Source organism: Brienomyrus brachyistius, chromosome 3, assembly GCF_023856365.1.
Source record: "Brienomyrus brachyistius isolate T26 chromosome 3, BBRACH_0.4, whole genome shotgun sequence".
Lineage (NCBI taxonomy): Eukaryota > Metazoa > Chordata > Actinopteri > Osteoglossiformes > Mormyridae > Brienomyrus > Brienomyrus brachyistius.
The window spans coordinates 3,984,551-4,007,677 of NC_064535.1; the positions used below are offsets into that span (position 1 = coordinate 3,984,551).

Consider the following 23,127-nt stretch of genomic DNA (forward strand, 5'->3'; position numbering starts at 1 on the left):
AAAATCCCAGGCCTATAACGTTTCAGGGCTCACACTGGCCACCGTTACTTTTGGTCCAAGCCGCGGTTCGTTATATAGGCTGCGCGGAGATTTTCGTAACATAATCATACGGCAGCGTAACAGAATCCAAACCCCCCCAGGAAGACAGTCTTCATAGCACGCTCAGTCCCAGCTGGGCATGTGAAGAAGAGAAAAACAGACCAAAGAAAAAGCAGGGGGACTGGCATCTCTCAGACGCACTGAGGTACAGCTACACGGCTGCAGACTTGCAACTGTCTTTATGTTCTGGAAAATGTTCATGACAGGAAAAAACAAAAACAAAAAACTGCATCATAAAACTTGCATGGTTTCAGTGACAGTTCAAGTCTCTCGGCTCCTACAAAAAAGAACCGAGCTGATGAGACTTCTGACAACAGGTCAAAACATTGTTGGCACATGGGCAGACACTACCCCCTACTGGCAGAATAAGGTAACTACTAATGTCCTCCTTTATTTTCCCTGAATCCCAAGGAAAAAAAAAAAAATACTGACTGAAACACCTTGAGCTGGGAAATTAAGACATTTATTGTCATTATTACAAGAATCTTAAAAAAGAGCAAAAAACTAACAAAAGAAACATAAGAAAAACAATTTACAAGACATTGTTCAAAATCTGTATCAATTAGAAATACATTCAATTATCAAAACAACACAATAACGATTTAGGAAATAATCAAGCTCACAAATGATTTCTAAACTGTAGTGCCATCACGCTCTCTTATTGCTTTTAAAAATGGCATTTTTTTCTGGGTTTATGGAATTCAGGTGTTACACAGAAATGCACATTTATTCCGCTGCTTTAACATGCAATTTTCATGGGTCTGTCGGGGAAAAAACAATAGAAAAAAGCCTGCAACTAACTATGAAAATAAAAAAGTAAACATTTTTTTGAAAACAGAAGCAAGAAAGAGAGAGGGTGCGATCTTTAGATGCTAGAGAGATGGAGGGAAAGATAGAGGGAATATCGGGATGGTAGGCAGTGGCGTGAATGGCCAGGAAGCTGGTGGAAGGTATTGGAGCTGAGATGGAGAAACCACACACAGCAGGAAGTGGGTTTGGCTGCACCACCATGAGCCAGGACCCTCTGCCAGCTGGTGGATCTCTGACTCGGGCAGATGCACGGTTAATGGGGTGACTCAGACTGGTACTATGCCTCACCAACACACGGGGTAAAAGCATATAAAAATCCCCACGTAAAAAAAAACCAGTAACAAAAAACCTGGCCAGTTTCTTTTGTTGTTGCTGTTCATTTTCCCAGCACAAAAGGTCACGTGTATATCCCTCTGGTCACACTGGTCCCACATTTAACCTGCCCCATCCAGGGGCCATTTGTATATTTAAGCATAACGGTGTCCTTTAAGAGAAAAACATAACGAGAGTCTTAAAAATCATCCCTGCCGTGCTTTTACCAGTATAGTGCTGCATGTTGGTTCCATTAATCCCCTCAAGTGGAAAAAGAAACACAAACACAGTGTAAACACACACACAGGAAATTACACAGGACCGTGGGGAAGAAGGAACGCAAGGATTCCTGTTCTTCTTTTTCGAACGTGCTCATCCAAGTGCCCAAACCTCATCTCGCATCAGCACAGAGTACGGCGATCTGTCAGCGTTTCAAATGCCTGAATCAAACCAGGCAAAAAATATGAAGGAAATATTCACTGTGTGACGAGATGAGAGAGAGACGGGGGGAGAGAGAGAGAGAAAGAGAGAGAAGACCGCAGGCAATCAAACTAAGGGCCACTAAATTCACAGCAAAGACCAGAGGACAGAACAGGGGATTCTGGTTCTTTGCCAGCAACCAAAAGCAGGGGCATGTCAACCAAGGGCTAAAGTTAGGCAGCACACTCAATAAACAAATGTGGGGCGCACAGGTGAAGGTGTGTGTACTTAAATTCCAAATGGCATGCTTTAGTGGGGACTCCAGTGGCGAGGGACTCAACACAACGCCCAAAGCGTTCAGGAAACACAAGAATGGACACTGAGCATGAGGAAGGTCAAACGGACGTAGGTTAGTAGGAGATGGGAGCAGCAAGGGGGGGTGGAATATTTGTAAACTTTAAGTGCGCTGAAGGACAGCTACGCTGGTGGCTTCAGGGAGGGTGTAGGTGGTGCAGTTGACCCTGAGGGGATTCCCTTCAGTCTGGCCGTCCAAAGATTGGCTCTCAGTTACTCTTCAGCAGCTCGATGCAGCTCTGAAGCAGCGACATGTTATTCTGCGGAAACAGACAGATGGGCGGTGCGGGGGTTCAACAGAGGGTCGGGAGCTGCTGGGGACGCCAACGGCTGGCCGGTCCACCACGCACCTTAGCGTGCTTGATCTCCAGCTCTGCCATCTCGATCAGGTTCTTCCTGAAAGCTACCACCCGCCTTCCTTTGAAGTTGGTCAGCTCTGCAGAAGAAAAACACCATGTCAATGGCCCCGACTTAACATGGTGGGTCTGTGCTTCGCGTCACCATAAGACATCTACAGGGCTGCGGCTTCGCGTCTGACCTCCCTGTGGCCTGGTGCTTCACCCCCGAAGCTTTAGGTGAATCACTAAATTGACATAATTGCTCTTAAAGTATCTGTATATGCCCTGCAACTGACTGATACCCAAAGTGCATCTGGTTCTGTGGCTGAACAGACTCCAGATCACTGCAGCCCTTACTGGAGGAAACCAACGGATTTCCGACTCTTGTTGGAAAGAAGACTTGTGAATTAGCCTATTTTTTTCCTTTAATAATCTCCTCTTGTGATTCTTTTCTCTGGGATTCCCCCCCACCCCCTCATTGCCAAAGTCAGAACAATCTCATTTTCAGGAGGATCTCTACACATGTAAATTTGACATTCCACTGTTGTCTATGACTAATGGAAAATTCAGCGAGATCTGATGCCTCCACGGTTCCTGTTGGGCCACTGGAACACCGAAGCACCAACCCAAGGTGGGCTGAATACACGCCGGCCCAGTACCGCCCAGTAACGCTCTCACCCTTCTTGCCAGACTCGGAGAGCTTATTGAACTTCTGCAGACAATGCTCCTGGTGCTCCTGCGCCTGGGCCACATCTTTGCTCTTGAGCCGCGCCTTGTCCAGGGCCTTGTTGGAGTTCTCGTAGTCGGCCAGCGCCCGGGCCCGTCTATATAAGAGGTCCTAGGGGACATGGATAGGTGGGGATCATGGGGAGGGAGAGCAATACCATAAATTTCACTGCTTGCTGGCCACAGCCAGGACTACAAATGGACGGTCCTCGACAATCCAGCTCCTTACGAGTCAATAAGAAAAATCAGAGATGCATTGTGGTCCGACTCAGCACTGGTCCACTAAACGGAAACACACCCTCCTGCCACGAAGTCGACCCTCACCTTGGCAGCCTGGATGTCCCTCATGTAGTACCTGAGCAGCTCCGTCAGCTTCAGCTCCTGGTCTGACGCCACCCGGGCTTCCACTTTCTGGCAGAAATGAGCAGACAGGCAGCCGGTCGGTGACGAACGGCACCCTACAAACTAACGGCACCACCACGGACTCAATGGCAGGACCTACCCGCAGCTTCTCAAAGAGGTCCGACAGCTTCTCCAAGTGCCTGGTGGATTCAGAAAGAGGAAGCGATGGAAAGAGACAGAAAGAGAAGTTTTCTCCAAATATGTAGTTTATTGCTGATCATTTAAATATATATTCCAGTCATGGTCTATTGTGTGTTGACTGCTTTAATAAAGTGTTAATACTTTACCTTCACTTTCGCTTTAAAATAGAAATGATTTAAAATTTAAATTTAAAAGCGAGAATTTAAATATGAGGAAGCGAAAGCAACTAATTCAGGAAGGCGATATGCCAGTTTTTGTATTCCTTGAACAAATCTGGTTTTGGACTGCCCATGTACCCTGAGCTACAGGTCCTGGTGGATCACAACCGCTGTAGATAAAGTGTCACTGCACAGGCACGTGGGAGCACAGCATCATGGTCCTGGACAACAGGGCAACCACCACAGGAGACAAAGAGCAGAGAGGTTTTCAGGTGCCGTGTCCCAGAGGTACCCACTCTTTCATCGCTGTGGTGTCTTCTGCAGAGAGGCTGTTCAGGGTGGCGGAGATGTGGATGTAATCTTCAGCCACACCTGCAAAGTGAAGGGAGGTGAGCACTGAGAGGTGCTCACAGAAACAAGGTATAAGCATGCTGGGAAAATGTGCCCTCACTCTTCTGGGAGCGAGTCATCTTCTCAGCTTTGGCAGTGGAGTCCTTGATCTTGCTGAAGTAGTCCAGCAGGAAGGTCTTCTCCTGGTCGAAGAAGTCATCAACCTCCTGCAGGACAGAGAACGGTCTGTCACGATTCATGGGACCTACACGCGACTGACGCCTTCCGAATGCCAACAGCACTGAGAATGGCAAGGTGTTGACTTTCACCAGGTCGCCCAACGGACCTTGATCCCCGAGATCAGAACCTCATCCGCAGACTTCACCATGTTCTTGAAGAACCCTCCGAACATCTCTTTGGCGTTCTTCCTCCTCACGCTCAGCTGTGGAAGGAACCGCAGAACCACAGTGAAACACTAACAATGGACAGGCCCCACGAAACCCAAACACATCATCAACAAAAGCACAAAATGCTATATAGCTGCCATATTACAAAACAGGAATCATGCAAACACTGTTCTTAAAAACATATACATTTAACAAACACAGCTGTAGTGCTGACGTTAGGCAAAAGCATTTGTCATCCTCCTGCAAATGCAAGGCCAGCAACTTTACAGGAAGCCAGTCCTGAAAGAACAGGGCCTGGGCACGCTCCCTGCCCTGGGGACTGGGAGCCACGTACATCTTGGTCATACTCCAGAAAGATCTGGAAGTTGCGGTCCCTGCTGAAGATGGGGTGGGAGGAGAGGCGCTGGAGAAAGACCTCATGGACCTGTACGGTCTTCTTGAATACTGCCAGGTACTCACTGCCGAGAAACACACAGACATGGGGCTTAGCTCGGGGGAAGAGGGAATGTACTGAAGGTACCACACACCCGATTGCATTGATGTTGAGTTCCTTAAACAGTCCTGCCGTTAAGTTACTCAGTTCAGTGTCTCCGGTGGCCAATGGCCACACTGCACTTACGCTTCCAGCTCCTGCTTCATCTTGGCATATTCCTCCTTGGTCATGGATGCCTCTCCCTCCCCCAGCTTGTGCATCTTCTCCCGGGGGCTCTCAAAGTCAGGCTTTGGAGGGGCCGGCGGGATCTAGTGGGTTCGTGGAAAGACAGTGAGCCACATCCGTGATGGTCGGAAGAGTAGCTGCGTCTGCCACGTAAGCGTGTCTGACTGGTAATTGTGCAACACGCAAAGTAAGGCACAGGAAACCCAAAGTGCAGGCTGCGTGTTACGCTAACAACGCTTACTTTAAAGGCTCCATTAGACTGGGGGGGGGTGGGCGTCTATCTAACATATTACAGAAATAGCCATGTGCCTCAGATAAGAGACACGACCGAACTCTGACAGTTCTTATACCAAGAATGTGAGTCCGGCCCAGGGAGGAGGCTAAGTTACACAGCCTGCATCACACGATTTACTCATTGTCAACAACGTGGTTCAACGTGTCCAGCTGAGAACCACCCTCCTTGGAGACCTCCCTCCGGCTGGTACCCGACTCCCCAACCCCTCGGCGCCCATTCGGGTGACTCACAATGAGCCCGGCGTACTCCTCCGTTTCCACCAGGGTGTCGTGGAGCCAGATGAAGTCCTCGTGCTGCCGTGGCACTGAGAACTCGGGCTTCTGGAAGTTTCTGAGCGTCGTCTAAGGAAACATAGGCTTTTGTTCCATTAGCTTGCTTGACCGCGCAGCTAACACTACCCAGGGATGGGCCTGGTCATGAACACGTAGCAATTTTTGCATTTCACCAAGCTAGGATGTGGCTGTAGGTCTTCAGTTGGATTACAGTTCAGTGTAACATTCAAAAAGACGATAGACTTTTCAAAAGCCTGAACCATGCTTGCCTATCACACAATAAAATATAATGTCAACATTTAAGTTCTTGGTATGCATGTGAGCATGCTCTGTGATGACAGATAATCTGTCCAAATAAACATTTTTTTCTTTGGGGGGGAGGGGGGGGTTACAAATCCATAACATGCAGAGCAGGCACCTTCTTGTCTTTTACTGTTGAGGTAATGAAAACACAGACGTGTAAACACAGAGGCCCCCACCGACTGGGAGGTAGAGAACCAGACGGAGAAAGGCTCAGTGGCAGCGCTCACGGAGCACAAGGACGCCCCCCTTTACCTTGGTGTGGACTGTGAATTTCACCTTGTCCCGCTCACATAAAGCATCGGGGATGTCGATGAGCAGAGAGGCATCATTGTTCAGGTCCACAGACACCGATCGGACCTGAGAAGACAAAGCGTTTACTTATCTACAGTCCCTTCTACTTCAAGCTGCATGAGTTTAAATAAACCTAAGAATTATATTACCGAATGAAAAAACAGAGCCCTATATCTGCCTCTAGACAAGGACCTCAAACATTTCTCTCTCCTTTCCTTGTTTTGCTTTTGTGAGTCTTCAAAGAAAGAAGCATACTTTTGTGGAAATGGAAGCCATGGAAATGTACAATTTGTTAAACACACACTCACACACACACAAAAACAGCAACAACACAACATTCACATCAGGAGTTACAACAATCAACCCTACAATTGGCCTTTATACTCTTCTGAGCCTGGGGCTGAGACTAGGACCCCATGGTCCAACGGCCAGCAGCACCAGAGATGACCAGTGCAAAGTAGTTGTGGTCCTATGAGAAGAAAGAGGCTGCTGCATGGTGCAGAGAGGAGGTCCAGCACTTTGAATCATGGTGCTCCACCAACAACTTTCTTATCAACAACAACAACAACAAAATCAAAGAACTCATTACTGACTTCAGAAATTTCTGTAATCACTGCACCCAAATCTACATCTATGGCTCCGAGGTGAAATGCGTTACTAACTACACGTTCCTACGGGTCTACATTACTGAGGTTGTCTCGGAGACACTCAACACAACCTCCATTGCAAAAAAGGCCCGGCAATGCCTCCGGTTCATTGGGAAGATGAGGAAAGTCTGACTCACTACGAAGATCCTGGTCAACGTCTACCAGAGCACCCTAGAGAGCACTGTCACGTATGGTATTACTGCATCAGCATCAGACAGGAAGCACATCATTAACACTCAACTGCCTGCAACACGGGATGTCTACTACAAACGCCGCTTGAAAAGGCGACACAGCATTTACAAAGATTCCTCTCACCCTTTAATAGTTCATTCCTGCCCTCAGGAAATGACCCAGGTGTCTCAGAATCTAGACCACCCAGTTCTAACTGAACAGTACCAGACACCTGAATTGTGAAACGTGACTTCCGATCCCCTACAGATCTCCCTACAGACACACGTCTCCTGATGTTGCACTGTAGTATTCTTCTGATCTCCTGGTATACATATCTGCTGATCTATTCGTCACTCATTATGACTGTTTACAGAACTCAATGTCACACATGTCCTTCATACTGTTACAATATTGTTCTCTTGAACAAATACAGTATTGCCCGTCTCATATAAAAGCTTTAGATACATATACTGCTTATATTGTCTATTATTCTACTGTTTTAGTCTTTGTTATTCGGCTATTGTACTGTTCCATTGTTCCATTTTAAACTTGTTGCACCAGCTGTAGGAGTCACAAGACACTCATTATATGTTTACCTCTAGATACTATAATGACAATAAAGTTGAACAGAACTGAATTGAACTGATCTCTCATAATCCAGATTGACACAAGCATTTGTCCATGTCAAAATACTCAGACTTGTGTGTTTCATGCCCATCTGCATCACACAAGACCTCCGAGCGGTAAAACCAGGCCTCCTCTGTTTCACACACCCAACACACAAGGTGACCAACAACACAGCAGGGAACTAAAAAATGACCTGCAATGTGCTAATGGACGACACACAGCTCAGCATCCCCCCCCCACCTCAGCTGTCTGGACTTGCCTCTTTAACAATTAAGATGTAGACAGACATCAATCCAGTCAAGGCAGACGGAGACTCACATGCTTTCCACCAGAGAGACAAAGGTAAAATTCACCTCAGGGCCTCAACACACCCCAACCACATCTGGTGGTTAGATAATTTCAATACATTAAATCACAACAAGGCCTTTGCTTCCCATAATTCACTGGGTTATTGCACAAAATGACAGTGGCAAGCATGGCAATCGCAGCACACAAAGGAAGAGCTTCAGGCATAACTGAATGTCAATTCCTTGGCAGTCTGTTCATTACTACCAGGTATTCTGAACCAATTTTTATGGAAGGTGCACAGAAAACTCAGCTTTCGGACAAAAAAAAAAAAAAAGAAAAAAAAAAGAGATAAATGCAAGTGATGATCAGAGCATGGCCCCATAACCCTGACCCGAGGGTCACACAATCCCAGGGTCGACTGCAGTGTCAGCAGAAACACATCCACAGATAAGCTGGAAGTCCTTATTTCCCGTGGAATGCCTGGCAGGAAGCCTTAAAGAAGCAGACCTCCAAAATCACTGGCCTATGATATAATCAACGCAACACGTTGCACTTGACTGCAACGCAATGTATGACTAAAATTCCAAACGCAAAAGAGACAGAGCTAAAATACCTGCATTCCTGCACAAACACAGAAGCACACGAACATTTACTGTAACCAGACACCAATCTGATATATAGATGAATGTCTCTTGAGCAAGCTAGTCTGGTGTAACTTATCAATGTTAATTTACAAACCAACATTTAACTGCTAATTCAGCAGGGAAATTAAAAGACACCTACATTTCGACAAGTGATATTATTTACACAAGTCAAGATCATATGTTGTTACAATAAAGAAAAAAATCAATGCACCCGGAAGGAAAAAGAAAGAAGCGCAAACTGTATAATAGAATAACTGGCAAGTAGAATTAGTGTGAATGGCACGTGCGATAAGCGGATAACAAGCCTCCAAAACAGGAGGGTGACAGGCGAAAGGCGCAAATTCAGGCGTGCCCACAATGTCTCCTTCGACATCCAGTATTAAAATTAATAAGACTCGCCACTTACACAAACCAAATATAATTCCCCCCACAACGCAAAAACACCGGTGCTACACCAATTACACGCATAAAGTATGCAGTATTTTGCACAACAAATGTATTATTATTTCGCGGTAAAAATACTGCTATCTCTATACTTAGTTGTGCAGATAATTTAAGGGCACAGCCTTCCAAGACACGCCTGCACACACAGTTACACTCTTAAGAAACGAAAATAAAACTCCAGGTAATCTCATTCATAATTCACATACGTTACTTTTCTATATCTGTATGCATTGTGCAGCTTAATGCAAGTTTTTATGCTAACTTTGAAAGCATCGATGGGCTGCGAACTTACTAGATGGGAATAAAACAAGGAAAAACAATTTTATGGGCACAAAAGCATGTGACACGTCCTGCAGGAGCGCCCTAGCTAACAAGTTAGCTATCAAGTTCAACTTCCCGTGACACACATTATTAACTGGCTCATCTATTAATACTCAACAACGGAAGATAGAGGACTGCCATGTCAACTTGCAGCTGCACGAAATAAGTGAATATATTTTGTATTAAAAACCCGTTCTGTCATTTTAGAATTTAGAAAATGGAAACTGTCGATAGAAAGAATTAGCTACGGGCTTCACTCACCTTATCTCTATCGCTTTCATCGGGGGTCAATGCCATTTTTCAACACACGATACACACTAACTAGGTAAAGTATTACAGAAATCGCTCATTTAAATACAGAGCTATTTTATCCAAATTACTGTCCACCGCCCTTGCCTTCCCTGTCACCCCGTTTACTTCCACTAACTTTGTTCAAAACCGAGCCACGGACGTTTCGGGGTGGGCAGGGCAAAACTCTGTTCCCATTTCCTATTACGTTTCCTGCTTGTCAGTCAGGAGGTTTTCTGTTGCTGTCTCATTCCGTTGAATCCGGTATGTTTTTTTTTTTTTTTGCTCAGTTGAAAGGAATGTAGTAGGCGGTATCGTGGCTCGGGTCATTTACATATATCTCGTTCCGCATCAAGAATACGGACGGAATTCCTTGACGGACAGAATATGGGGACAAAGCATCATGGTATTTGTAGGACTTAAGAGCATCGGGACAATTTAAATGAAGCAGAGAAAAACTACAATTCCCATCATCACTTTGACGCACTACCATTCGCTCTTGGCTTACAAAATACGGCACGAAAAATGCTCACGAAGAACGAAGTGGTAACTATTCTTTAAGTTCTTTTGCTCAGTGCTATTGTAATTTGTAGCACGTGCAGAGCGGTATTATAATTAGTTTCTGGAAGTTACATTACTTTTCTCTAAACTGACTTTAGAAATAAGTATATAAGTAAATGTGATTTCACGTTTGTTTCACAGCATCTTGGCGCGAAATTCTAAATGATAACAAGGGATCATTAACACAGAAGGCTTATGCAGGGTTTGGCTTTCTTATTTCAAAAATGAAATGTACTCAACTTTTGAATCAAATCAGACACATAGGTGTGAAGGGGCTGGTGGCTTCCTTCTTCCCTTATGCCTTATGTCCTATTGCATGTCTTTCAACATCCAGCCGCTTGAGCGCTCGTAAAAAGTCCAGCCAGTACAGCTCAGTGGACACTGAGAAGTACTCCTCCCTGGTGAGGTCAGTGTTATCAAGAACTAGCTCCCAAACTCCAACAAGCCTTGAAGAGGAAGATGAACATATTTTTGGCCCCATTATCAAATCAAAACAAGCTTTTTCACAAGAGTGCAAAGTTCCCAAAAGCCCCCATCCACTAGTTTATCCTGACAAGACACTTGATCGTCCTTTGGAAGATGAGGGAAATCCCCCGATGCGCGTTGCCATGCAGAGAGGTGCTAACAAGCTCACAGTCCCCAGTGTGACTAAGATTCTGCAGCAGACCATGCCCCCTGAGCAAGCCTTTTACCTGGAACGCTGGAAGAAGAGGATGATTGCTGAACTTGGAGAAGAAGGCTTCAAGGAGTACACCATCAGTAAGAAACTTTAACCCTTTTCCACTTCACATCAGATCATACCCAGAGCTGACCAAGCTCAAAGTGGCTCTTGTTTGTCATGTTAACATCATCAGTGTAGCAAATTGAAAAGCTTTGTGCCAAATGATTTCAGATATTTTCAGACAAGGCAGACTCTTCCACTCAGCCTTGGAGAGCATTTTAATACCGGAGGAAGAGTTGTCCAGCGACATGGGACCTTCAGAATCTGTGGAAGGGTACATTGAGAGTGTTTGCCACGTTCTCAGAGACGTCAGTGGAGTGAGGGCCATTGAGAGTGTTGTGCAGCATCAGTCGCTGAACTACCTTGGCCTGGTGGACTGTGTAGCTATGTACAGGTGGGAACAGCCTCCATGGTTTGACTCGTTTGTGCATTTACATTTACACTTATTTTATTTAGCAGACAATGTGCATAGCAGATTACAGATATACATGCTGGGGGGTCCAGAGCCTATCCCAGAAGCAATGGGCATGAGGCAGGGAACAACCCAGGATGGGGGGCCAGCCCATCGCAGGGCACACTCACACACCATTCACTCACACATGCACACCTACAGGCAATTTAGCAAGTCCAATTAGCCTCAGCATGTTTTTGGACTGTGGGGGGAAACCGGAGTACCCGGAGGAAACCCCACGACGACATGGGGAGAACATGCAAACTCCACACACATGTGACCCAGACGGAGACTCGAACCCAGGTCCCAGAGGTGTGAGGCAACAGTGCTAACCACTGCACCACCCTGTATTCTATGTCAAATGATCTTAGTTTTTTGTACAATAGAAATACACAGCTATCTATTTGGTGTTAGTGTGCTAGTCAGTATTTCAGTTTACATGACTCTTATTACTAAAAGGTAAAATGAAACCTAAATGTTTTGTTCGTACACATTGGTATTGAACATCACTGTCTCTGTTCCAGTTGTGGCACAAGTAGATCACTGAGGACATGGTGTCTCTTTGTTATAGAGGGGAGCTCTGCGTGATTGACTGGAAGACCTCAGAGAAGCCCAAACCCCATCTCCGCAACACCTATGATAACCCCCTACAGATCGCCGCTTACATGGGGGCCATTAACGACGATGGAAATTATAATTACCAGGTCAGTGTGCCCGATCAGTACTCGTGCATCTTTGAATTTGTACTTCTGTGACTTTTGTGTCTTAGTGCTGCTGTTCTTGTTCGCCTGTAGGTGCAGAACGGTTTGATCGTGGTCGCATACAAAGACGGCTCACCTGCGCACGTCCACTTTATGAAACATGACGTGTGTTTGGTGTACTGGGACAGATGGCTCATCCGACTGGAAGAGTTTAAGGAGAAGGTGTAAATCGCGTCTGAAGATTTTCATCGCGCGGTTAAAAGTGAGACGCGTACTTCTGATGGTGAAGCACTCATTAATTCTGCACACAGCGTGTTTGTTTAGTAATAGGAGATTTCCCATGTTTTTTCGCAGCAATGTTAATTGTGAGTAATGTTCATTACAGACTACTGTGTCTTAATAAAATGACCTGGTTTTTCAGTCAGCTCAAAATGTGTTTTCCTTTGCAGTATGTAATAAGTGTTTTAAGTAAAATGTTTCAAGTTAAAAAATAATAAATAGAGAGAATAAATTTTCTCCTTTTTCATTGAGGACTTTGACTTCAATAAAGTTTTGATAAATTAAGGGAAAACTGAACAGAGGATCTCAACATCAAACTCATGATGCTATTTGCTTACTGTTTTAATTGTACTGTGTGGTAATAGGTGCAGTATGTAATTTATTAATACACGACGTTAAATATTTGACTTGGGCAGGGGCGCCGCTAGCAATCTTGGGCCCTATGACAAAATATGAGGTTGGGCCCCCCCTACCACACCCATTCAGATCTCTAGGGGCCCCTAAAGGGCGTGGGCCCTTAGAATTGTCCCAACTTTCCCCCCCTTAGCGGCGCCCCTGGACTTGGGTGATGAATAGTGTAGCACTTGACTATGAATCGAGATGCTGAATGTGAGTGACTCGATGAAGTCGGTAGTCGATTAGTTTGGCCTGAGAAACGATCCTCTCCGGGTGTGTGACGTAGCACGTTTCGAGTCCACGTTACGGTTTACGCAGAGCTGAAAATCCACGTTCGTCGCCGGAGGAGAGTGGAGTCTCACCATGTCCACGGCTTCCAAAGTGGTCCTGGGTGTATCGGTTGGTCTCACCATAGCAACTGTGTTTGGCGTGCATGTCAAGCAGAATTGGGAGAGAGCGGTAAATAACCACCGACATTAGCAGCGCATCTGAGTGTTATCGGGTTGCCTGTTTTGGCCCATTTCTGTATGATATCCAAGCAAACAGCACCTGATTTATTCGGTGGCGTAATGGGATTTTCCGGCTAAATTATCAGACCACAGTGCGCTACATTCCTTCACAAGGTGAAACGGTGACAATCTCAGGAAAATGCTTTACAATGCCAACCCTGTCACACCATTTTAAACTGTAAAGTGGCAAGAGTTTAAAATGTTTTAGTTTCTTTATCCTGGACTTTAATATCAAAACTAATAAAGAGGCAGTTGTGCACAGACGCCGTAACACCAAACGGTAGTGTCAGATGTGACTGGCTTGAAAACCATTACTGGAACTTATTACGGCAAAGAAATTAATGGCACATCAAGGGCAGTAGCTCAATTCTAAGTGCCACATGCTGTAATCGTGGTTTTGCCAGAGACTTCGAGAGGGAGTCGTCCGAGACTTGGAGAGACTGGAGCGAAAGAAAGCAAACCTGCGGCAGCTGGAGGAGCAGATCATCCTTACCAAACGGCTGGAGACAGAGCGTGATCGAGGTGCAGCTGCATCGCAAGGACCCTAGATGTGGATGCCTGAGAATGCTGGAGGGGGGCTGGGTGTTCTGTTCGGGAGCGTGACTGCATAAACGTACTGAATGGATTTTAGCCACAAACTGTTTCATACAAAGTGGATTATGCTCCACGAGATGAGCAGGTTTCCGTACTTCGTATTGTATGTTTTTATGCTGGAGGATATTGTAGAGTATCTTGTCTTTCATGGTGTTTTGTCGTTGAGCTGCACGTGAGACCAGATGGCGATTTTCACTTTGGCCTCCAGGGGGCGCAAGGGACATGAATGTGACGCGAAAGCAAAGAAGGGTTCAGCTGCAGAGGCCTGTAGAGTGGAGATCTACCGGAAATGCGTCACTCCACGGGAAACACGTGATCTCAACTCTGTTACTGTGAATAAACCCTAGCCTTAACCCTAACTGGAGCTCCACTTTCCGTCCTTAAAGATCACGTGTGTCCTGTGGAGGTGACGTACTTCTGGTGTAGCTCCAGTCTACAGACGTCTGTAGCTAGACCCTCTTGCAAAAGCAGGCCCGCGAAAGCCACCATTAGTCTATGAGGATGTACACCCATTTTCAGTGTGAATAATGAACTAATTCCATCACGTTGTTCCTCACAGGAACCCTGATGTGGACAATAGCACACAGTCTGTTTGTGCTTTTCTTCTGACATGCTGTTGATGTTCATTTAAATTATACAGTTCAATTAAAGTTTAACCACTGTCAATCATTATGATAAAGTTGTGGCAGTTTTATGACTCAAGCAGAGTTTTATATAATGCCTTAAGTTTACTGCTTCACAGGTTCAGGCATTATCTTAACATTTTGGATCTTCTGTCAGTTTTAAAGCAGCCTTACAAAATATTTGAAGCAGTAATTGCTTCATAAGCGTCTTCTCTAATAAGCTGATGATGTGTGTGCATAATCATGCCTATGACATGCACTGTCTGTTTGATTACAGCTAATGGGGAAGCATGTAGCACAGATGGATTCGTAGCCAGAAGGTTACTAGTTTAAGTCCCCCTTGGCGGTTTTTGTTCCTTAGTGGTGCTAAGGAGCTCCTGACACTAATCTTCTACTGAAGGCACTGGCTGAGAAACATAATCCGAAGGTACAGGAGACTTCAGACATGTGAAAGTACAGTTTGAGCTAGATGTAGCTTCTCATCAAATAAAACCGCAGAGGCCGTATGAAAAGGGTACTGTGTTATTTCTTGTTTGCCTTGGGTGGGGAGGGATTACACAACTGAAGTCCTAATTTTCCAGGTACTGAAGTCTTGGGGGAAAGGTGTGCAATCGTGCTGCGAGCTTAAGTAAATTGTGGTTTCTGGGAGCCCTGGCCTGGGAAAGGGCAGTGTTCTGGTGTATTTCCAACCTGGGCACAAGCACGGCATTGTACAGTGACTTGGAAAGCTTACAGTTCTGTATTGCTGGGGCACTGGAGTATTACATGCTGAGGATTGAGTGTCCCGTGGTTAAAGGCAGAATGATATTGGTGTTGTTTCCCGAGACGCCATTACTTTCACAAGGGGACTGGGTTGAATGTACCGTCACAGGTTCACATAATAAACCAATAAAATAGATGATTCCGTTGGTTGTGCAGATAAAAGGGAATGGATTCTCTCACATTTGTTCAGATAATATAAAGCCACCATTGTGTATTTCCCTATTTCTAATCTGGCTGACACTCATTCATGAGTCCAAAGTCAGTGCTGCTGTCGTGACCGTCACTCATATCCCCAGGAGAACCAGACCTCTATGTGACTGCAGCTGGTGTTTCTGCAGCTTATTATGCATCAGTGAAGTTCTGCCCTTCTCCCCGGGGCAGAAGGAGGGTGGTGTGGAAAGTGAGGTCTGACCGGGGGTTAAGGAAGAATTTGCGTGCTAACCTTCCCATGTGATACTGGGCCGGTTGGCATTTTCAGGGGAGCTGGAAAGGCTGCACACTGCAAACCAAAGCGACCTTTGAAGCTGGAATTCCTGTGGTGTGGGTGTCTACTTAGCTACAGCACTCTGTGCTCAGCTGGCCTTATTCAGGGCAACCAAACCCTCTTTAACATTAAAGAATCGTTCCCATTGCTTAAAAGAAACCTCTGACCAAAATGATGAAGCAGCAAAATGGCTTACTCCCACGGAGCCTCGAAATGTTTTCTGTCCTGTGAGAGGAATCCGCAGTGTGTGTGCAGTTTTGGTTTTTAGGTCTGGAGATAATTTAGCTGAAATTGTCACGATGAAACCAGAACACACTTTCAGCTCATGGAATGGTAACGGATTGGTCATGACAGACACAGGAAATCATTCCTGCTGGTCACAATAAAACTGTTTAACTCGCATATCTGATCACTCAAATCACAAACATAAGCACCTTAAATAACCATGTATACGGTGTATACGTTTGCTGTAATAACCCAGGTACTATGCAAGTTATGTTTAATATACGCCAATGTTAATTATAATTCCTGCTATAGGTTTTATTTTTATTGGTTATTTTACTTTTAATTACTTTATTGTTCTATAGTTCTATCTAAATCTCTTCTATCATCTGTACATAACATTCCTAAATCTTTGATTTTCATCAGGAGTTTGCTTTTCTAATGTAATAGAATGTCCCCACGAGGATTAATAAAGTAATTCTCATTCTGATACTGGTACTTAGCTTAGGGCTTCAATCAGATTGATACTATATGCCCCCCCCCCCCCCTATTCAAATCTAGCCCACGATTCCAAATCCAGGCCTTGTTTTCAGTTCTCCCAGTTAGTTAGGTTAATAATTACTGATTCTGATTGGCCAGAGACTTCACGCCTGGCTCACAGGTAAGGGGAGGCTGCAAAATCAGTGCTGGGCCCTTGGGGAGCATGATTTGAATAGGTCTGCTATATGCTAAGCAGTACACGAAGGGATGTGCATGTGAGCAGAGGAAAACTTTATGGGGAGTCTAACTAAATTTTGTTTCAACAGATTTTTTTTTTACTCACTTGTGAGCCCACCAGTACATTGGACCATCTCAGCCTCGCGCGCATCTCCCAGGCAGCGTGATTATCCCCTTCCAACATACATCTATTTTGACGTACGAGTTGTTAGTTGGGACGGAAGCCAGTGGTAACTGGTACAGGCTGTACATTGGAATTCTTTAGCGTTGGCCTCTCCTATCTCACTTTCCTATAAGACACATATACGCGTCAAAGAAAAGCTTGCGGTCAGATAACAGCCTCTGGCTTAGTTCTGAAGAGGACTCTCATGTTAAAACCTGAGGTACTTAACCAAATCGCACCAGTAGAATACTCAGCTGTGTAAAAGATACTGAGTAAAATAATTTAAATTATTAACTACAAATCCACAGAGCTGCTACTCCTCTGTCCTGTATGTGGGCCCCTTTTCTCCGAAGGAGGTATTTTCAGCTGGATGTTGTGGGATTTTGGGGGTGCTGGTCAGGCCCCCAGCTGGGCTGTTTGTGCAGCTGTGATTGCCGGGGGGGGGGGGGGGGGGGGAGGAATGAGGTAAGATCAAGCATGTCAGCGGGGTGTAATGCGCTGTGGTACAGCTCAGCCCAGCGGGTCAGCATCTGTGGTCTGAGAAATGACAGAATAGTCTCAAATTAAAAACTTTTCTGGGCAATAGGAATTTAAAGACTACAGAACAAGTTAAAAATGTTAAATAAATGAGGACGTTAGCTTCGTTGTGGTTGTTGAAGCTATAAAGTGTCATTTATTTATCTTAAAGATGTAGCCAGAATCAGAGGCATGCATGCATTTATCTCCAGTTGATTGGTCTGTTGTAATGGTCTCCTGGCAGGTTCTCCCTGAAAGTCCATCAAACAAATGGTCCCGCCAGGATTGTAACTCCTTCCGTAACTCCTACCAGTGAACGTAAAAATGCCTCAGATGTTACTACTTTTAAGTCCTTACTGAAAACGGTTCCATACTCTTCTACTTTGACATGATTTTCACATGATTTCACCTAATTCTAATGATTTATGTGGCCAGCACTTTCTCACTTTTAATATCTGTTTTTAAACGTTTTGTGTTTTTAATTTTAATATTTTATGTCCGTTTAAGTATGGATTTTATTTCGCATTTCATTTTCTGTAAAGCACTTTGACTTTTTTTCGTTTGAAAATATGCTACAATATATGATAAACTTGACAGAAGCATAAAAAACAAGCTTGGTTCAAGCCTGAGAAACTTTAAATTCTGCTTAAAATTATTTTGAATGTTTTTTTTTTTTTTAATTTCCGAACATGGTTTGAAAACAACGGAAACATGGAATCGTGACTCATGTCAGACATTCACATTTGTTGTGGGCTCAGTTAGTTTGACCCTTTTGTTAAGTTTTGATGTCACTTGTGTGGGACTCTTTCAGGATATACCGCATCCGTGCTAGAAGACCACGAGAACACAAACGAGCATCACAACAATGAGGTAATTGCATTCATAGGTTTTTCATGGCCGACAGCGGCATGACAAAGACTCGTGTGATATATCAATTACATTTTTGAAAAAGCACACGTTATTTTTAAAAAAATGTTAATTTCTCTGGCATCGGTTTAGCAGCCCTTCAAAGAATCTGGTAAAATCTGAGGACCCAGATCAAGCTGTTTGCGCATGTGAACAGCTTCATCCACTTGAAACTTATTGTTTTCTAGAACAAAACCAAAACTATTCACATGCGATAAACACTTTGGAAAGGTCAGCTGCACTCTAAGAATTCAGGCAATGTTTTCCAGGAACTCCCTCCCACAAACCTCTACATACACCAACAATGGTGCAGCCTTTTCAGAAAAATCAAAGATTATCTAGCTTTCATTTGTGGAAAAATGTACTCGCAACTGGCCAACAATCTAGAGGGTTTATGAAGGGGCTCAGGTCTTAAAGACTCCACCTCACAGGCGAACTCAAGGTTGTAGAACAGTAAGTACTAAGGAATTACTGAAGGAACAACGCAAGTCAAATACCGATCTCATGTTTGCTCATCATTAATGAATCATGACATATTTTATTTCACAAAACTACTATATTTATTCAGAATTTGTACTTCAGTAGTAACTAAGGCACCACTTAGTTTTTGTGCCCCATCAAATAAAGCGTTACCGTTATTCCAGGGATTAGCATCACAAAATCTATCTGGCACATTAAAATTGATACAGGAAACCAAAATCCTTGTAATTTCCCACGTGACTTTATATTGTTCTTCAAATGCTACAAAATTTCAAGTAATTAAGCGATGAGTGGTTTATAAAAAATGCTTGTTTATGATCGACTGATTTAATTGATTTAGCTTGTTCGTTTTTTTGTCTTACTTCATAAATGATTAAAGGTAAACCAGGCTACTCTGTATGTAGGGTCCTCAGTGAAGCCTAGACCTTTGAACAGTCTGAACGACAGCTTGTTCTCCTCCTCGATGAAGCAGTAGGCGGGGTAGCCCTCGCTGTGGAGCCTCTGCGACATCGCATTTATCACGATTTTGGCGTAGCCCTTGCCCCGGTGCTCTGGCACCGTGTAGAGCATTCCCATGCACCCCGAAGGGTACGTGAGGATCCACGCAACGGCCCGGCCCTCCCCATCCTGCAGACAGCAGGAGGGGAAGTGTCGAATCATGCCCTGGATCATGCTGACGCTGTGCTTTCCAGCTCCAAACTTCCAGCTCCGGTTCACCAGGTCCACATGAGACTCATCGAGGGAGGAAATCCTGAGGCCCAGTGCACTGGGAAAGAGCCAGAAGATGGCATCAGCCTTGAAAGCCATCCCAAGACAGCCATGAAAGGATGTGGCGTACAGGTGTGTTGGAAGCCTGTGTTGGAACATGCACCCAGGTTCTGGCATACTTGCACCCATGGTAGTGCTACTGTACCTGTCCACTGTGGGAAGATGACTCACACATTGTAGTTTCAGCATGTAACATGTCGTCACACGTTTCCATGACACCCCCCTACGCTCAGCCTCCTCCTTTAAGACGGCCTCCAGTGACAGATCGGCTGCTGGAGTGCAAAGGGAAACGTCACTGGGAGAGAGCCACACAAAGAAAGATTACATTTATTAAGCAAATGCTTTTATACAAAGGGTCAGGAAGTTCAGAGGGGTGAAAAAGTTACACATTTGAGCCAGGTACCGAGACAGAAAAACTTTCCCCAGTTGACGATGGCTGGTTCTGCCAAGATTTTCCTTAAGGAGGCTCCATCTTTAGTGAAGACACTCGAGTCTTTGAAGAGATCTCCTTCCTGCAATCAGGAGACCTTCATCAGTGAACGAGTAAGCAAAAAAGTCAGCATCACAAATGAAAGACACAAACAAAACACAAGCACTAAACACACGCTGACTGTAGTACCGTCTCAACTCTTGGCTTGCAAATTATTGCCGCGAAATTAGGCCAGGTATCCACTGCAATGTCCAGAGGGAAAGATCTTATTCTGCTCATTTGCAGAAGGTGTCCATAAACCTAGAACACCAATACATCACTATCATTATCCAAATTTTAATGCTTTTCAAAGACCAATGAACATGTCACTCTATGACCAGTTTGGCCACGGACTCACCTGCTGGGACTGGGGCAGGAAGGTCTCCAGGACTTTTGCTGCTTCCGTCATCTGAGCCTTGGTAAGCACCTTCATTTTCCTTTGATGTCTCAGTGATCATAAAACTGAACCTCTATCCTGAGAAAATGAAGATGATGTATTGCAAGTTACGAAAAGGAATTTAAAGTACAATATCAGAACAAAATACTGAAAACCAGACAGAGGGTGTTTATAAACACCAAGACCCAGAGGCTGCGGTTCGTATGGGTAATTTTCACAATGGACTGACAAAGGATAAAAGAATTCTAAGACACATTTTCTAAATTCACTCAGTCTGTGGGATATATTGTCGAGATGACTTCTATGGTCTGTGGAATGAGTTTTGAAAATGTAACGAATGGGTCTTGGTTCCCAATACAGTCCACAATGAGGAAGTATGGCTTTAGTTCATTGATGGAAAGTCTCATGGACTGAATTTGTGAATTTGCTATTCAGCTGTGGAAGTACATAGGGGGCGACATAATGCGTCATGTGACACGCGTGTGTGACGAAACGAACGAATAATCAATGTATGTATTTCTGTTATGTTAAACATTATACTGTTATGATATAATACCATTTTAATGCGATTTCTATGTTTTTAATAACGTAAAAAAATATATGTTCTTTAGAAAGCACATCTCATTTAAATAATTTAAGATTATTTCAGTGTGGTCGGATCGAAGGTTAAACTTTTATCTGAAAGGTAGAGTACGCTAACGAAACGTTACACTGTAACTATGACATTATTATGTTATTCTGAAGAGAGCAATACATATTACTCATAACAACAAAACGTCCGATTTCGAATACGTATGAAACGAAAAACAAAGCAAGGTCTTAACCGCAAGCCTGATTATTTAGTTACATTCTGTAAACCTCTTTTTTAAACGACTGCAAATATGCATATGAACAACATAAATAGGGGGGGTTCTTTACGCTACCTTGAGAGTCTCGCGATAGAGAAGTCGGTCCGTCTATTTTTTTCGCGGATCTGCACCCTTTCGCCTGTCATCTGCAGGATGCCTTCGTTAGATCAACAAGAAGTCAAGGAAATTTCAAGCATGTCTCGCCGCGACCTGCACCGACCTACGGAGAGGCGTGGGTGGATATCTAGCCCGGCCCCCAGCAACCTGGCACGCCGCACGTCGCCGAACGAACCTGTCAATCATGCAGATCGTTCAACAAAATATTTACAGCGCTTGATTTACGCCTGTACTTTGAGGGTACTATAGTGGCGTTGCTAGCTATTTAATAATTTGCCTCCGTGTAGTTGGAAACCCAAACGAAGCGTACTGATCAGCGGCTTGGACGATCGGGTTATGGGTAAACAGCCGTTTGTATTTGCGTGTCCGAGGTGTCCGGCTGACCACGTGTTCAGTTTACTGGCCCAGCACATTTACTGCAGCGATTACACTGAAAGCATATGGTCAAATGCGTCTCGGATCTCCTCGGCAAGTGGTATGAGAGATGGGATCACAGTGCGTCTTGTGGCTCTTTCACACTTGTATTAAGGTTCACCATTTAACCCTTCCACACAGTTAATAGTTACCATGTACGTTGGGAGTATGCGTGTTTCCAGTAGATTCAATATATTCAATTGTTTATTGTCATTCCTACACATCAACACACCGTGCAATTCTTCACCGTGCAACACACCGTGCCTTCGCCGCTTCATACCCCCAGCGTGAACAGGCGGGTCTGTGACCAGCGCCCTCGTGGCTGCAGGACCGGATGGCTGTTTGTCTATGCTGGACTACCTCCACCACCCCTTTTCCATTTTCCCCTTGACCATGTGCTTATGTTGCTGAGGTGTTTTTTTCGGTTCCTACAATGTACTCCCCACTATTCTCCTCCTCTCTCCTCATGTTATTCTGGTTCTTTTTCTACTCTCTGTTTGCCCCTGTCTCCCGACCTGTCTCCCCCTACTGTGATGTTTGTGTATATGTATGCTCTGGTTGATGGCCAGTTTTTTCGCTGGTACTTGTGACTAGTGACATGGTGTATTGCAACAGCAATAAAGGGTTCTCATCTCATCTCATCTCAAATGTGTTTCCTCGGATGTGCTGTACAAAAAATAGAGAGAGGTAATATTTAAAGAATGGAATTAAAAATAATAAGAATGTAAAAAGGACGATAAATATAAAATAGAGTGTTGGCTGTAAAGTGACAGTCCAGTCTGAGATGGGGGGCTGTGGGATCAGTGGGAGGCAGAGACTGTCAGTGTCAGCATCGCGGAAGATGCTGTTCCTAAGCCTAGACCAGGGGTCACCAACCTTCTTGAAACCGAGAGCTACTTCATGGATACTGAGCCATACGAAGGGCTACCAGTTTGCAGCACCCTCCTAAACTTGTCTAAACTTCATGTATAACAAACATGTTTTAAATAATTATTTTTTATATATTGTCATTTTTCAAATCTATATAAATGAAAATGTGATTAAAGAAGAATAGCAACAAGATGAAATTAAATTTTAGAGGCTGCTCAATGATGAGTTGTGCTATTTTTAGAACAGGTCCATGTGCGACTCATGTGGTCCTTGGGGGCATCCTGGTGCCCAGAGGATCTAGTCCTGATGATATGGGGATGCATGGAGGTTGGGGGGGGGGCTCATGATGCAGGAGGCCTAACCCTCCTGCCTGATGGTAAATTACATCCAAATTTAAGAATACGTGGTGCTGT

At 44.5% G+C, this 23,127-nt stretch overlaps 4 protein-coding genes across 7 annotated transcripts; 2 read left to right on the top strand and 2 right to left on the bottom strand.

Moving 5' to 3' along the window:
- Positions 1-540: 540 nt before the first annotated feature.
- snx5 (sorting nexin 5) lies at positions 541-9,920 on the bottom strand. Its single transcript, XM_049008228.1, has 13 exons — positions 9,720-9,920; positions 6,278-6,382; positions 5,681-5,791; positions 5,117-5,238; positions 4,832-4,955; positions 4,437-4,532; positions 4,212-4,317; positions 4,057-4,132; positions 3,562-3,601; positions 3,384-3,470; positions 3,012-3,171; positions 2,346-2,431; positions 541-2,255 (listed from the first exon to the last, which is right to left on the bottom strand). The coding sequence occupies exons 1-13, from the start codon at positions 9,753-9,755 to the stop codon at positions 2,205-2,207; spliced, it is 1,200 nt and encodes a 399-aa protein (XP_048864185.1). The 5' UTR covers positions 9,756-9,920; the 3' UTR covers positions 541-2,204.
- A 143-nt stretch (positions 9,921-10,063) lies between these two features.
- On the top strand, positions 10,064-12,604 carry mgme1 (mitochondrial genome maintenance exonuclease 1). Its single transcript, XM_049008229.1, has 5 exons — positions 10,064-10,292; positions 10,449-11,066; positions 11,200-11,422; positions 12,051-12,183; positions 12,274-12,604. The coding sequence occupies exons 2-5, from the start codon at positions 10,532-10,534 to the stop codon at positions 12,406-12,408; spliced, it is 1,026 nt and encodes a 341-aa protein (XP_048864186.1). The 5' UTR covers positions 10,064-10,292; positions 10,449-10,531; the 3' UTR covers positions 12,409-12,604.
- A 548-nt stretch (positions 12,605-13,152) lies between these two features.
- On the top strand, positions 13,153-14,637 carry LOC125739440 (protein PET117 homolog, mitochondrial). The gene is made up of 2 exons (XM_049009561.1): positions 13,153-13,314; positions 13,769-14,637. Exons 1-2 carry the CDS (start codon positions 13,219-13,221, stop codon positions 13,910-13,912), a joined length of 240 nt encoding a protein of 79 aa, XP_048865518.1. The 5' UTR covers positions 13,153-13,218; the 3' UTR covers positions 13,913-14,637.
- Positions 14,638-18,853: 4,216 nt separating this feature from the next.
- On the bottom strand, positions 18,854-21,777 carry si:dkey-76k16.6 (uncharacterized protein LOC566817 homolog). Of its 4 annotated transcripts, XM_049009545.1 has the most exons (6): positions 21,389-21,773; positions 20,427-20,543; positions 20,219-20,329; positions 20,003-20,111; positions 19,745-19,871; positions 18,854-19,597 (listed from the first exon to the last, which is right to left on the bottom strand). In XM_049009545.1, the coding sequence occupies exons 2-6, from the start codon at positions 20,499-20,501 to the stop codon at positions 19,195-19,197; spliced, it is 825 nt and encodes a 274-aa protein (XP_048865502.1). In that variant the 5' UTR covers positions 20,502-20,543; positions 21,389-21,773; the 3' UTR covers positions 18,854-19,194. The 4 variants fall into 4 exon arrangements, with proteins under 4 accessions (XP_048865502.1, XP_048865499.1, XP_048865498.1 ...); XM_049009542.1 differs by having other exon boundaries at positions 18,854-19,868; positions 21,389-21,777; XM_049009541.1 differs by having other exon boundaries at positions 18,854-19,871; positions 21,389-21,775.
- Between the last annotated feature and the right edge of the window lie 1,350 nt (positions 21,778-23,127).